The sequence below is a fragment of the Rattus norvegicus genome, chromosome 14 (genome assembly GCF_036323735.1).
Source record: "Rattus norvegicus strain BN/NHsdMcwi chromosome 14, GRCr8, whole genome shotgun sequence".
In the NCBI taxonomy this organism is placed as follows: Eukaryota; Metazoa; Chordata; class Mammalia; order Rodentia; family Muridae; genus Rattus; species Rattus norvegicus.
The window spans coordinates 15,273,351-15,288,702 of NC_086032.1; the positions used below are offsets into that span (position 1 = coordinate 15,273,351).

The window sequence follows — 15,352 nt, forward strand, 5'->3', positions numbered from 1 at the left end:
GATACCCCCTACACAGGATACGTGCATTCCCAGACGCTTGCCAATGCTTCTAAAACATACATTGTTATTTTAGTTCTTTGAATCTGTGCCCTGAAAAATAAGGCCAAGAGTTAACCTTGGTTTCCTTACCCTAGTAATAAAGAGATCATCAGCCCAGAGACTATGCAAATTCCCTCAGTAATGACAGCCTCCGACCAATTAACAAGGGCATAATTTGTGTGGTGAAGAGGAAGACAAAATTCTTAAGGATGTATCATTTAACAGAGTTTGGAAGGCCTAAAAAGACTCACAGTAACACTTGATAATGCCCAGTGAACATGTTCTGATTGTAGGGTAAAGTCTTTCAAAGCGCCTCAAACTGCAGCAGAAAAGGCAACTACAGATGTTGCAAAGAGTGACCCCATGAACTTCCTGCTGGGCTAAGACTCCTCAGGGGTGCAGAAGGTGGTGGTGTGTGAAGAGGTGTAAGGGGGTGGGGGAGCCAAGAAACTCAGCATCTGGGGTTTGGCAACTTTCAATATCTAAGATTTTCTCTATAGCTGCAAAATATTAGGCCACCACCTGAAGCTAGCTGTAAAGTTTGAAAAGGAAAATTAAAAAAAAAAAAAAGAAGATGATGAGGTACTAGCCAGGAAAGACCTCCACCGAAGTCGCCCCAAGGGCAGACCAGGCAAAGTGGGCTATGAACGTTGACAAAGAAAACCAGAGAGAAGAGGACTCCGCCTTTCCCACTGGGCTTGGCTCCTTTCAGTAAAAAGGAAAGGCGGGTGCCGCCGCCACCGCCCCTTCCCTCCTTTTCACCCGAGGTTGGGGAGCAGACCCTAAACTACATCCTCAAAGTCCCACTCGCTCTGGCTGGCTCCGGAGTTGGAAACCCGGAGTCTATACCCGCAGATGCACAGCCCGTGGCGCGTACCCCCGCCCAGAGTCCGGAGAGGAGCATCCCCTCCCTGACTTCGGGTGCTGGGGCACTCCTCCAGGCACCCACCCTCCCTTCCTCTTCCCGGAGCCCCGCATTCAGCACTGCCGCCCCCGGCCTGCCAGTCGCAGAGTATTTCAGGACTTCCACCCACCCCCAAAGGGAGCCCTTTGAAAACTTTGTGTGTGTGCCTAGGGCTTTGTCCACATCCTGGGCAGGGCCCGGTCACCCGGGTGGGCGCCTGAGGGTGTCCGGAATTTCACAATGCACCGGGGGGTAAGCCACCACGGAAATCCCACCCCTTTGACCCGCTTCTACAGCCCTGTGACACAGCGCTTCAGCTCCCAATTCTCATGCCCCGATCGCCCCCAGGGCGCGGGAGAACCGCGAGGAAACCCTCCTCAGTCAGCGCCTTCCTCCACTGTCACCAGCTAAGCGTTGTGCGCCGGGAAGAGAGGTTAGCTGGGGAAAGCAGCAGCTCAGGCAAACCCCTTCTAAGGGCGCCTCACGGAAGGGTCCTTTTCCTCCCACATCCCTGAAACAGGGGCGCGCCAAGGCAATCTAATGTTGCATCAGGTAGGCTCTCAGCCTGTGGGCTCCCCAAGCTCCCCTCCGCCCCAGACGCGCGCCCAAATTCATGCACACACCCACAGCCCCATCAGCCACCACCCAGAGCCCCCCTCCTGGTCCCCGCAAGTCTCCACCAGCACGCGCCCCGAAACAGAGCCCACCCGACGCCCTGGGATCAGCGTGCGAGGGCCCACGACTTACACTCGGTCTCCCCACCGCCACGGCCATCGCGACTGTGGCTCTGGCTGCGCCCGGCTGCTCTTCACCGACACTGGCTGCTGCTGGTGCTCCGGCTCCCGCTGGCCTCCCCCGCGCCTCCCTCGCGGCTGCGCCCTGCTCGCGCCCGGCTCCCGCGCGCCTCCAGCCGCATCTGCTCGCCCGCGCCGCCCCGCCCGCTTTATTCCAGCAACATGGCCTCCCGCCTGGACTCAACCATTACCTGCCCCGGAACGGGGGTGCAGAGAGAGACCTGACCCCAGCGGAGCGGAGGAACGCGGCGGGTGAACCATGATCCTGGTGAGCTGATAGGTTGATAATCTGTGAAGTCAGACACTTTCCCTCCTGTGGCTTTCTTCCGCCCCACTAAAGTGTCCTGTGCCCAGACGCTGCCCGACTCTCCCCCTCCTGCAACACGTGCTGGAGTCCGCGTAAAAGCCTAGGCGCGGAGGTCCCAACCCCGAGCTGCCACGCGCTGCGCGGAGCCGGCACCTGGAGCTGCTATGGGGTGGGGCAGGCAGGCTAGGGGACCACAGGGTGCAGAGTCTGCACCTCTGGAAAGTTATCCTGGTGACACTCCCCATCCAGAGGAGTCCGCTTAGAAGGTTCGGTGGGTAACCTACTAGGGCAGAGCGCACCCCACGAGGAAAGAATTGCCGGTCTGCTGGGCCTTCCATCAGAAAGGAGACTAAACAAGCTGCTGGAAACCGTCGCTGTGGTGTGCGACCGGACTGGGAATCGCTTTCTGAGAGAAAGAGGACTGAGGACGTAGTCGTGAACCCACCACCGGCTACTGGAGGCGGGGGCGGCGGGGGGTTAATTAAAAAAGAAAAAAATCCAGTACCCGCTGGAGAATTTAGGCCGTTTGTGAGCTTTCTCCAGAGCTTTTCCCCACCGTGTTACTGGAGAGGTTACTGGTACGGAGAGGTTAGTAGACGTGTCATTGGATCCCCGAGACAGACCGGATGACCCAGGGACCAGAGGCGTGCAAGCTCAACCCTGGCTGAGGGGTGTGGTGCACAGCGAAGGCGCAAAGCGGGTGACAAGTGGGTGCGATTCACGGCACAGGAAACCTGGAGGACTCCTCCACCATCAAGGATTTTTTTTTCCAGCAAATGTTGGAATATTACTGTATCTGAGTGGCAGGTGAAATGGCGGGTCCTTGTGCATGCATCTGACATAGGCTGAACAGTGAGGGATGTCGTGCGCTGTGGGTGTCTACGCATGGTAGGCCCACGATTACATGAGGATAGCTACTTGATTGAGTTGAGGAAACCAGGTGGGTTGAAGCACAGGGAAAGAGGCAAGGGGAGGGCTGTAATATGAACGTGCCCTGGGAGGAACTGGGGCACATGAGAGTCTGACCTGAGACTTCAAACATCCAAGTTTCTGGAGTCCCACTTTTGGCCACGGGATTCAGACGCTCTGCCCAGCCTTTGGCTGAGGGTAAGTGGCTCTGTAGCATTGGTTCACCCATAACTGATCCTGATGCTGGACTGCTCTGATATGGTGAGTGAGGAGCTAGAAGCCACCTAGAGTGAATCCCACCCTTGGCCGTGAAGCTAGAGAGGAGTGTTGAAAGAGGAGGGGCTCTGACGTCAAGCCTGCTCAGACCTGAACAGCACTACCTTATTCCGGTCACTTTCTGTTCTGTAGATAACTTGTCTTTTGAGAATGGGGACTTCATTTACACCATTACACAGTGAGCAAAAACCCTGTTCAGTTTGTAAGATGTCACTCGAATGAGTGCTATGCAGGAGCGCAAGAATTCCTTTCCTCTGTGACTCTAATTCAGTGCTTTCTGGCTCTTTGGTTGGGGGATGGGTATCAGGGCAGGTGCATATGAATGAGGGTTGTGAATAATTTCTTATTCAAGCTTAAAAACTTTCAAGATTAAAAGGGGAGGCTGGCGATATATATAACTTCAGATGACAACAGGCAGGAACTGTGACTTACTTTCACCCCAGCCATTGTTGCAGATGAACTAGGCTGTTAAGAGGTTGTCATAGTAATAATCGATAGACTATGAACTCAAGAGTGCTTCTTTGCCTTTTGGCGTCTAGCCCACACTGTACATGTTGTACAGAACTATCCTCCAGGCCAAACAACGGCCATCTTGGTGCAAATGAGCTGTGGCTGCTGACTCCTTACCTTGCTCAGAGTGTGGAGTGAGGCTCAGGAGCCCCTCACTGGGTATCCAGCCACCTACTACCACATTTCCTGTATACCTCTGCCTTAGCTGCACTTTGTCCCCAGGAAGGGCTACAGTGTAAAAGCTGAGGAGACTAGGAAAGGGGGGAATCCATCTATATGACTATTGGAAAGCCTCCATCCCTGCTGGGTGATGTCAGTTTTAGTGTGGCCTCTAAGAAGAGAGTACTTCCCCTCACTAAGTAACTTCTCATCTGTGATCTAAGAAGCCCAATGAACTCATTGGTTTCCAGAGTGAACATTGGTTGCATGGTGCCTCCGTTTGTTTGTGGACCCTAGGAGGAAGGGTAGATGCTGCTAATGCGTCTCCCAGGGAAAGAATTTGGGCAACATTGCGATACTCAATAAAGTTGAATGATGAATTCATGTTTACATATTCTATAAATGTTGAGTGGAACTAGAGACTAAGGCTATGAACAATCAACTATTGCCATAGGAAGAATTTAGTACCTGATCCTGAGGGCAGTGAAAAAAGCCCAAGGGGTTAGCAAGCATAGAAGTGACTTCAATTTTTCATTTTAGAAAAGATATATAATAAATGTGTAACATTGTTCCTCATGTAAGATCAATGCCCCTTTTTAGTGGGACCCCTGATTATTTGGAGAGATTTTCAAGTGAATGTTGTACCTTGGTAGAAAGTAACTCTCTTATTAAAGGTTCCTGAAGACACAACATCCATCAGACCCTCATTTTATTCCCTTAGTGCCCTCAAGAATACATGAAGTAAAGACAAAACCTTTGCATTCTAGGTTTATTCTTAGTTTTTAGGTAAGTTGTCTAGGTTGTTTCTCTATCTTTCCCCTTTCCTTTAAAAAAAAATCTAATGTAAGAGTGCTTTAACCACACTACAAGAAAGAGATACATTAAAAAAGCACAAAACATAGGATAAGAACAATTATCAAACAGATACAGTGAGAAAAAGATACAGTAAGAAACAGATACAATGAGAAAGATACAAAACAGATACAATGAGAAAGACACAAAACAGATACAAGAAGATAAAGTATGAAACAGGGAGGCTGGGCATGGTGACAGACCTTTAATCCCAGCCTCGTCTATATAGCCAGTTCTAAGACACCCAGGGTTACATAGATCCTGTCCAAAAAAAAAAAAAAAATAGTAAAGAAAAGGGGGAGAGAGGGGACAGGAAAAGTTAGAAACCGTGATGACATTCCATTTAGAGAGCAAAGCCATAGATCCTGGACTCTGCAAAATTATGTGAAGATGTTCAAAAAATACATTTTTAAATGCATGCAAATTAGAGAAGAAAACTATTCCTATTCAAAAGTGGCATGAACTTTATAAGGAAAATCTTAAGGATATTAAAACTAATAAATGTGCCCAGCAAGATTGTATAGGATACAAGATCCATACTCTTAAAAAAACAATTGTTTTTATACACATTTGCAATGGATAATACAAAAATAAAATTCAGAAGGCAATTTCATTTCTGTTCACAGCAAAATGAATAATGAACTTAGAGAAATGGTTTTAAAGACATGTAAAAATATTTCCAAAAACAAATTCTAATGAAATACTGGGGATTGAACCCAAGGTCTTGCCTATGATTTATCAAGCAAACATCTATAATGAGCTAAATCCTCAGCCCTACCCCACCCCAATTTATGAAAAAATTCATGTGTGTGAATTGAAAAACATAGCAGCATTAAGGTGACAGACTCCTCAAACTGATTGACAGATTCCACACAGTCCCTTTAAGCAACTCAGCCAACCTGTTGCTAAAAGCTGATGATTGGGGTCCACCATTCCTGTGGATGTTCAGAGGCCCTAAACAGCCACAAGGTCTAAGACTTAACAGTACAGGCTGCAAACTTGACCACAAAGCAGGAGCCAGAGTAGCGCAGATACAAGAGAGACCTGTTAATAGTGGGATAGAGCTAAGATCCAAAACCAGATCCCTGTCTGCTGTAGCTGACCTTCAACAAAGGACCATTCAATGGGGAGAAAAAGAACATCCAAGGAAATAAAAACACAAGGAGTAACAGCAACGAGGTGACAGTTCACATCCATTAGGACAGCTATAATAAAAAGACCACTAGGCTTGGTGACAAACTCCTTAAATCCCAGCGCCGAGGAGACAAAGCAAGGGGATCTCTATGAGTTCAAGGCTAGCCTAGTCTACATAGTTCTAAGACAGCTAGGTCTGTATAGAGAGTCCCCGTCTCAAAAACAAACAATAAAAACCTCGAAGGCTCAAACAATAGTGTGTTGGTGAAGGTTGAGAGAACCTCAAAGCTTCCTACACTGCTGATGGGATTGCCATTGCAGTCCTGACATTACAGACACTGACGGTCCTCCGTTTAAGCTCAGCTATACTGTGAACTAGAAATGTCACTCCTCGGTAGATACCCAAGAGAAATGAAAACACAAGCCTTTGTGTACAATGCCACTCACAGGGTTCAACACTATGGCCAAACAGTGGCAATAACCCTGCCAACTGATGAACGGATAATATACGATATATCCATACAGTGGAGTATTTATTTTGCCATAAATGGGGAAAGTACTGTAACATAGTACATATGAATGGATCTTTCAAACATTATGCTATGTGAAAGGGGAAAGTCTCAAAAGAGCACTCATCCTATGACTCCACTTATATGTCTGAGTCTAGACACAGGCAGCTCATTGTTAGTGTTCGCAAGAGGCGAAGGGAGACAGCTAAGAGCATAGCTTTGCTTCTGAGATGGTATGCCCTGTTCCCTTGGGAGGCTTTAATATTCATTTCCTGCATCCCTGGTGATGTTCAGCATCCACTCGCCAAACAAACAATTTCTTAGATAATGTGCCTCTTGTCAGTTTGGGGGTTTTAGTTGATTAGTTTTGTTTGGTTGGTTGTTTGGTTGGGTTTTTGTTTTGTTTTGTTTTGGGGGGGGGTTTGTTGTCGTTTTGTTTTGTTTAGTTTTGTTTTTGAGGCAAGGTTTTGCTATGTAGCTGTGAGTGGCCTAATCACACAGACTGGCCTTGAAATTGTGAAAATCTTCCTCTCTCTGACTGGAGTGCTGAAATTGCAATCGTGTGCTATCATGACTGGCTTTCCCTCAGGCTTTTAAATTGGGTTTTCCCGTTAGCGCTGAGAATTATCACAGACACCCTCTGACAGGTGTGTTCTTTACAAACACTTACTCTGTTCAAGACTCCACATTTCCTTTTCCTAACAGTCCGAAGCAGAGATTTTTATGTTATTTTTCCTCTGTGGAGTGTGCCTTGGTTGTGTCTTTGTCACACTCTCTGCTGTTGTCCAGACCTCGCATAGTTTTCAGGAGTTCTGTGTTGTGTGGTGGTTGTTATTGTTTGGTTGCTGAGGGCTGGCTTGGAACTCGAAAACCTCCTTCCTGCCTCCACCTCCCGTCTGCCATGGTTATCGGTGTGTATCACCAAGCCTGGCTGTATTTGCTGCTCCGTTTTAAGTCTAGGGTTGGGGGGATGGCTCTACAGATAAAGGCTCTTGCTGTGGATCCTGTCGACTGGAGTGTCCTCCTTAGGACTCATGTGGAAGAAGAGAGCCAACTCCAGTAGGTTCTATGTGTGCGCTGTGACACACACACACACACACACACACACACACACACACACACTAAATAGATTGATTAATTAAATGTAAAAACTAAGTCTGTAATTTTTATAGTTATTTTGTGTTGACTATGAGGTAAGAATGGAGTTTGGCATTTGCATTTCTTTCCTCAACAAATGTAGGAAAGTCGCTACCTCCCTGGCCCCTGTCCTCCTTCTCCCACCACTGAATTCCTTTTGTACCTGTGTCAAAAATTCATTCATCTGAGGCAAAAACAAAAAATAAATACATACATACATACATACATACATACATACATACATACATACATACAAATACAAACAAAAAAACCCAAGAAAATAGCTTAGTGGTTAACCTTACATGTTAAACAAAAGACAAAATGGATTCTCCACCTCTATAATGTCCTCCCTAGTTCCCTTATCTTTCCAAGTACATCCTATAGCAGGCTTCTGAAATTCTACCCCAAAATGTTGAGGTTCTCATTGGGATTGTATGACATCTACAGCATACAGAGAATTGACTTTTAGTAGTATCAAATATTCCAGTCATAATACACACTCTCTGTTACTTAAAAAAATGTTGGGCTAGAGAGATGGCTCAGCAGTTAAGAGCACTGTCTGCTCTTCCAGAGGTCCTGAGTTCAATTCCCAGCAACCACATGGTGGCTCACAACCATCTGTAATCAGATCTGGTGCCCTCTTCTGGCCTGGAGGCACACATGCAGGCAGAAAGCTGTATGATGTATACATAATAAGTAAATTTTTTTTTTTAAGTGTTGAAAGTCTGTGGAGCTGACCCGATAGGTAACTAACTACTTTCCATGCAAGTGTGAGTGCCTGAGCTCATATCCCCAACAACCTGTAAAAGCTGACCGTGACAGCACACACCTCTAATAGGGATGCTTCCAAGTATAGACAGGCAGACTCTGAGGCCTCACTGTCCAGCCAGTCTAGGTAGTCAGTGTGCTTGAGGTTCAATAAGAGACCATGTCTTCTCGTAAAAATTAATGGGGGTTTCTACCCCACTTTAGATCATTCAGTTCCCAAATAAAAGACACAAAACCTTTATATTTATAATAAACATTAACAGCACTGGAACTGGGCAGATAATAACCCTCTATGCATTTTGTCTTCTTTGCTGTCAATAACCCCATTTCATCTGGGATGCTCAGACTCTGACTCACAATGTTCTCATGATCCACCTACCCCATGGGGTCTTCTCCTCTCCTTTTACCTCGTGGTCTTTCCCTCAGACCCCAAGCCTGGGAACTGAAGCTCCACCCACCTCTCTTCTGCCCAGCTACAGGCTGTAGGTATCTTTATTCAACCAATAGTTTTAAATCAAGGAGTAAGGTTACATAGCATCCCTTGGTATACATGAAGATCTCCTCATCCCTGAGGCAAGCAGATCTTGGGGGTCAGTGTGTTGGTTTGCATATGCTCGTCCCAGGGAGTGGCACTATTAGAAGTTATGGCCTTGTTGGAGGAAGTGTGTCACTGTGGGGTGGGCTTGGAGACCCTCCTCCTAGCTGCCTGAGGATACTCAGTCTGTTCCTGGCTTCCTTCGGGTGAAGATGTAGAACTCTCAGCTCCTCCTGCACCATGCCTGCCTGGATGCTGTCATGCTCTCGCCTTGAGGATAATGGACTGAACCTCTGAACCTGTAAGCCAGCCCCAGTTAAATGTTGTCCTTTATAAAACTTACATTGGTCATGGTGTCTGTTCACAGCAATAAGACTCTAAGACAACCAGCATTTAGCATTACAATACATAGCAACAGACCAAACCTTAACAATGTCACAAAGAAGTATGGTAGACAACATATAGAGGAGCACACTTGCTATCAACCCCTGGCCTCCACAAGTGCACACACTCACACACACACAAGCATACACCATTACACCATATGCACATGCATACAAAATTGTTTAGCTGCAGATATAGCTCAGTGGTAGAGCACTTGTCATGTGAGGCCCAGGGTTCAATCCACAGCACTGCAAATTAATAATGATAATGAAAATAATAATAATAACAATAATAATAATGATAATAATAGACAAATACAATTTAAATTATTTAAAACTCACTGCCAAGATAGGCTAGCCTGTGTTAAATTTACCATTAATTCTCAGACTGCTCCCACGGCTTTTATTCTCTATGAAAACCAGGACTGGATGTGTCCTCTTCAATCTTCTCAATGTCTTAGTTTTCCCAACACTGATTAATATTGATCCTCCAGTCACTCAGGTGGAGTCTTCCACGGATAACTCACTTAGGTCTGGACATTTTACCTCATTTAAAACAATCAGCTGCTTGCTTACATATTGGACTTCAGTGGCCTCTTAGCCAGGTCTCTCAATGTGGCATTCGTTTTCTCAGAGGTATTTTTTTTTCCTGTGCCTTACTACTGGCATGACATCATCAGCATCTAGCTTGACTTTTATCCTTAGTCACCCTCTTGTGGCCAGTATGGCTTGAAAAAGAAAAAGCGGCCTTTTAAAGCTTCTTCACAGTCTTTTTAAAGATGAGGATTTTCTAACCCTATAAGGAAGTGTCTTTTTAGTGGGTCTGTACTACTCTTTAGTGCCTCTGCTTTAAAAATCTACTCTCAAAAAGAATTGCCCCATGATGCAGCAGCGAACACCCTGGGGTTTGATGACAGTCACTGTCCTTGGCAGCCAGCCCTGGAGCTGGGTCAGTGACCCTGAGCTCTGACATCACTGCTAGATAATTCCTTTCTTACTGGGACCAGTAATCATACGATTCTTGTTGTTTTTATGGGCCTAGAAACTTCACACAGCCTCCGTGAATGCTAAATGTTGCTCCTAAATGAAGAGAGTCATATGTATGGGTACATTTTGACAGCAATCGCTACAGTCTTACCTCGGTCTCGTATTCATTACCATAAATCCACTATTCCACTCACATCAGTCTCACCAGCTGGTGAGCTCTGATGCACGGGGCACTCCGTAATCTTATCTTTCTTGTTGACGGTCTGTTCCTCTGATTGAGTGGTGTAAAAATTCTGCTATTAGTTCATTCATAACGTCCTTCATCTATCAATACCTGTGGATTATGTCCAGATTGTGTTCATTTTTCCAAATTCTTTTTTTCCCCATTAATTCTACCCTGCCTCCCAATGTTAGGTTCTTGTGGGCATCAACATTTCAAGTCTCCTCTGTCCATTCCATTAGTCTTACCTGAATCAGCAGTAGCAGATATTAGCTGGTTGGTGTGAGGAATTTTGACAGATTGCGCCACATATCTTATTACTATACTCTGAAATCTCAGCACTTGGGAGATAGAGACAGAATTATCAGGAGTTCAAGGCCAGCATAGCTACATGAAATAGGAGGGAAGAGGGCCTGATGTATACCTGTAGTCCCAGCACTCAGGTTGAGTAAGGGGGCCTTATTGTGAGTTCAAAACCAACCTACGTGGTAAAGTCCTACTCAAAACGATAGCAACAACAGTCATGGTTTTCTTGAAATCTACATGCTACAGGCTGTATTCACTGAAAGCTGAATGAGGAAAGACTATCTAGACAGGTTGACCTGTGGGCATGTCTGTGGAGGATTTGTCTTGATTATTAATTGATGTAAATGATTACATCAGCCCATTGTGGGCAGCACCATTCCCTAGGCAGGAGGTCCTGAACTGTATAAGACAAGAGAAAGCAAATGAATCACACATTTCTCAGTGCTCTTAGTTGTGTTCATGATGTGACAGTTGTTTGAGATCCTGCCTTTGACTTCCCCTTCATAAGGGACTGAAACCTTGAATTGTAACCCAAATAAATCTTTTCTCTCCTAAGATGATTTTGGTCAGAGTGTTTGCCACAGCAATAAAAATGTCCCTAGGACAATGGGAGAACTACACAGTCCCAGGGGAACAATACCTGAACCCTTATAAAAACAAAATTAATGGGAAAATATGTGACCATACACATCATAAAGATGATGCATATTCAGTCAAATGCACATGAAATGAAGGTCAATATCATTAGCGTTGGTAGGAATGTAAAATTAGAAATACTGACCATGTCAGTCCTTCCTGAGAACGCAATGCAGCACTGATGTGTTATTGGTGGAAATATAAAGTGTGCCAGGCTCTGGAGCACAGATTGGCAACTTCTTATAAAGTTAAAAATATATTTCCATATGATTCAACAATTATGCTCAAAGGTAATTATATAAGAGAAAGCAAGCCTGTTTTTACAAAGAAAGAAGTCTATCAAATTGAATGCTTTGTTCATTGAGTACTCATAATGACCAAACAGTGGAAACAGCTGGGGTTCCTCAAAAGATAACAGATAAACAAGTTCTGTGGCCCTACCCAGCGCCACCTTGGCAACGCAACCCACTATGGGTTATTTCTGCAAAATGCAAATGAATGTCAAAATATAGAGTATGAATCCTGCTTACATGGAATTGTAAAAACCACAAAAATAATCTGTAGTTGCAGAAAGTAAACAGTGATGATCCTGGGTCTTGGGTTAGAAACTGACTTGGAAAGAGCCCCTAAGGACCCCCTGAGATGAGAATGTGCTGAGTCAAATGTGAATATGTGCTGAATGAACCCGACACAAACACGTTCGTCTTAAAAATGTGTATGGAATATTGTATACAAATTATATAAAATAAGAAATCGAGGGTAACTTTTTAAAATTGCTTTACTGGTGTTTGCTTGGGGTGGGGAAAGTTTCATATACACCAGGCTGGCCTAAAATTTCCTATGAACTAAGAGACAACTTGAGGAAGCATCTTTCTTTAGAAACACAGGACATCAAACTTTGTTTACATTTCTTGTGAGTACATTGTGGCTGTCTTCAGACACACCAGAAGAGGGCATCGGATCCCATTACAGATGGTTGTGAGCCACCATGTGGTTGCTGGGAATTGAACTAAGGACCTCTGGAAGAGCAGTCAGTGCTCTTAACCTCTGAGCCATCTCTCTAGCCCAGGGAAGAGGGGAGCAATATTTCCAAAAATCTAAGACTCAAAGGCAGCTGTGTTAGATCCATCATCCAGTGGCCATCAGTGAAGTCCTTTGGGATTTCACTCAGCAACTCCAAGAGAATCATATGTGCCACTAAAACACTAAGAAACATTAGGAGTATGTAAGCATAATGTTACTATGCACTGTATAAAGATTATCCTTTTATTATTCAAATGCTGATTTCTGTGTCCCCATATCTGGTTGTAATTCTTTTTTTTTTTTTTTGGTTCTTTTTTTCAGAGCTGGGGACTGAACCCAGGGCCTTGCGCTTCCTAGGTAAGCGCTCTACCACTGAGCTAAATCCCCAGCCCCGTAATTCTTATTCTAAGAATCTCCTGTCTGAATGTTGTATAACCATTGCTCCCCAGTTATTTCCTGATTGCTCAATAAAACTAGCCAATGACTGATAAGGGAGAAAATAGGGCTGAACTTCCTCCTAGCTGGGGGAGGAAGCAAGGAAAGAGGAGGGGAAGAAGAAGGAGAGGACAAGAGGGGGGGGGCGAGAGAGAGAGAGAGAGAGAGAGAGAGAGAGAGAGAGAGAGAGAGAGAGATGCAGTGGAGATTAGCCACAGGGAGAGTCCAGGAGACACCATGGAGAAAACACTTGGAGCAAATAAATAGTGATATGCAAATATCTTCAGGATTTTAAACGGTAGGTAACCAGATTAGCATAGAAGACTTAAATAGAATAATAACTGCTCACTTATTGTGCCCTTAATGCTTGTTAAATAAATATAATAGTCCATTATTTGGGAGCCAGCCAGCTACAGAGCAATGTAGAGAAAATATCTTGTATCTTTATGGATGTGGCACCTGCCAATAGTAAATTTGATGGCCTGTGACTTGGAAGGAAATGGTAGGTGGGACTTCCTGTAGACAGAAAAGATCCTGGGATACTGCCAGACAGGAGATTTGCCTGGGACCGATGCATGGTACCTGAGCACAGGTAACCAGCCACATGGCAAAATGTAGATTAGAATAAATGGGTTATTTTATGTTATGATCTTGTCAGAGAAGAGCCTAGCTACATGGCCAAGGTATTTGTAAATATATTTTGAGTGTGAGTTTTATTTCTGGGAGCATGGGTCCAGGAGGAAGAATGACTTAACTTCTCCAGAGAAAAAAAGAAACACTGTATAAAAAGCCGTTAGCAGAGTATGTTGGGGACAGAAGGGCTGCCTCTCACAACGTAAGGTAGGTTGCCTTCAAACTCAAAACTCCTGCTTCAGTCTCCCAAGTGCTGAATTACAGATGTGTGCCCCACACCTGGCCCACCTTGGACACACAGCCAGCAATGTTGTAAATATGTGTGTATATGTACAAAATAAACATGTATAAAATGAGTATATTATAAAATGCACATAGTGACACCCATTGTTTTTGCTGTTGTTTATAAGGCTTGGTCTTGGTCTTCTCTTTCCTTTTGCTGCCACTGCCAAGGGCCAGCCATGGCTGCTCCACTTTCAAGCCCTCATCCCATTCTAAACCAAAACCCTGCCCAGTTCCCCTTAGCCCAATAAAAAAATTGCTGGAGCTAAAATACAAAACTAGTGGGGCACGTAAGACAAGTAGACAAGGTGCATAATTAAATCATAAACCTAGTCTGACTTACAAAACACATGCTTCTGGTCATACCATTTATTAAGAGCTTAACAATAATGTCTTATTAGAAGCAATGTAAGACAAGTGTACTCTATGCCACCATTCCTGTACAAAGGGGAGGAATCTGTAGAACACTGCCCATAAACTACACAAGAAGCTGGGAATTTCGCTTGCCCTAGTCAAGGGGGCACAGGCAGGTATGAGGCAACATAACAGACACTCAGTGCCTTGGCCATCTCTTTTCACCCAAAGGCACTTGGAAAACAGACCATTTTCTCCAGGAATGTCTCTGATGGGCTAAGTACGATTCCATTCTCTTGATAGTGACTTGTTCAAGAGTGGCTGTGTGACCTAGCCCTGTGGGACGGTAAAACCATGCCAGGAAGTTTGTTACGGTAGAGCAGGTTGAGACTCGGTGGGCACACACCTGAGACTTAGGTGAGTCCCTGCTCCCTGCCAGATTCCTGGCCTGGAACACACAGTGCCGCACTCCCCACATAAGGAGATGTGACCTGTGGTCACCTAGGCACAGAGCAGAGTTCTCTATGCTAATGAGGTACTTAGAGGCCCTGAGGGCTTAGCCAATAAGCTTCCCTTCCCAGTCATCCCTCCTTGCAAAGGTTATTTAATCTCAGGTCCACCCTGAGAAGTGGGTACAGTTAGGTATTCATCCATTTTCTGCCATGAACAGTCAATAAACAGTTTAGAACCATGGACTGGTTCTTTCATCAAGATCCGCCGTGGAGAGCCACGGAGAACCATGGAGAAAGCATTTACCTGCAGAGCCGCAATTTAATTCTCCCGTAGAAGGCTTCTCTGCGTTCCCAGCCACAAATGCCACCAAGCTATTTGTTCTTGGCTCTTCTGTGACTCAAGGCGGCTTATGGATGTACAAGAGTCAGTCCAGGCCTCGTCCCAGGACTGGGGACCCCCAAACCAGCTCTGGCTTTCCCACATCTCAGACTGGGCTTTCTCATTCCCGGAGCAGCATCTCGGGGCTTCATCGCTTCCCGATAGCCATCGTGGGATAAGCGCAGTCAAACTTGCCAGTTTCCGCTCCCGAACAGCGGTGCCCTGTGGCGGGCAGAACAGCACCCACATAGCTCTGTCCAGTAAAATGAGAGGTTTGCTGTAAGCCCTGGGGTATGCTTTCACACCACGACAGATTCCAGAGAAGTCACATTCTCCATCTTCTGCGGAATCCAACGAGGATGCATGAAGCCCAGTGTTTCCATTTTACAAAACAAAACAAAACAGCCTTAGACTGGAGCCATACACTAG

The 15,352-nt window shown here is 45.4% G+C and overlaps 1 protein-coding gene across 13 annotated transcripts in view; it reads right to left on the reverse strand.

Annotated features, from left to right (window-relative positions):
- Positions 1-1,872, reverse strand: part of Septin11 (septin 11) — a 155,463-nt gene extending 153,591 nt beyond the window's left edge. For 12 of the 13 annotated variants that reach the window (XR_005492931.2, XR_005492933.2, XR_005492932.2 and 9 more), the window contains exon 1: positions 1,691-1,872. Coding sequence is in view for 10 of the 13 variants with exons in the window: in XM_039091849.2 (XP_038947777.1) it covers positions 1,691-1,717 (27 nt within the window). In the remaining 3 variants the exon portion in view is untranslated. The remainder of the gene's footprint in view (positions 1-1,690) is intronic. The other variant, NM_001107208.3, reaches the window with a different exon arrangement.
- Positions 1,873-15,352: the final 13,480 nt, after the last annotated feature.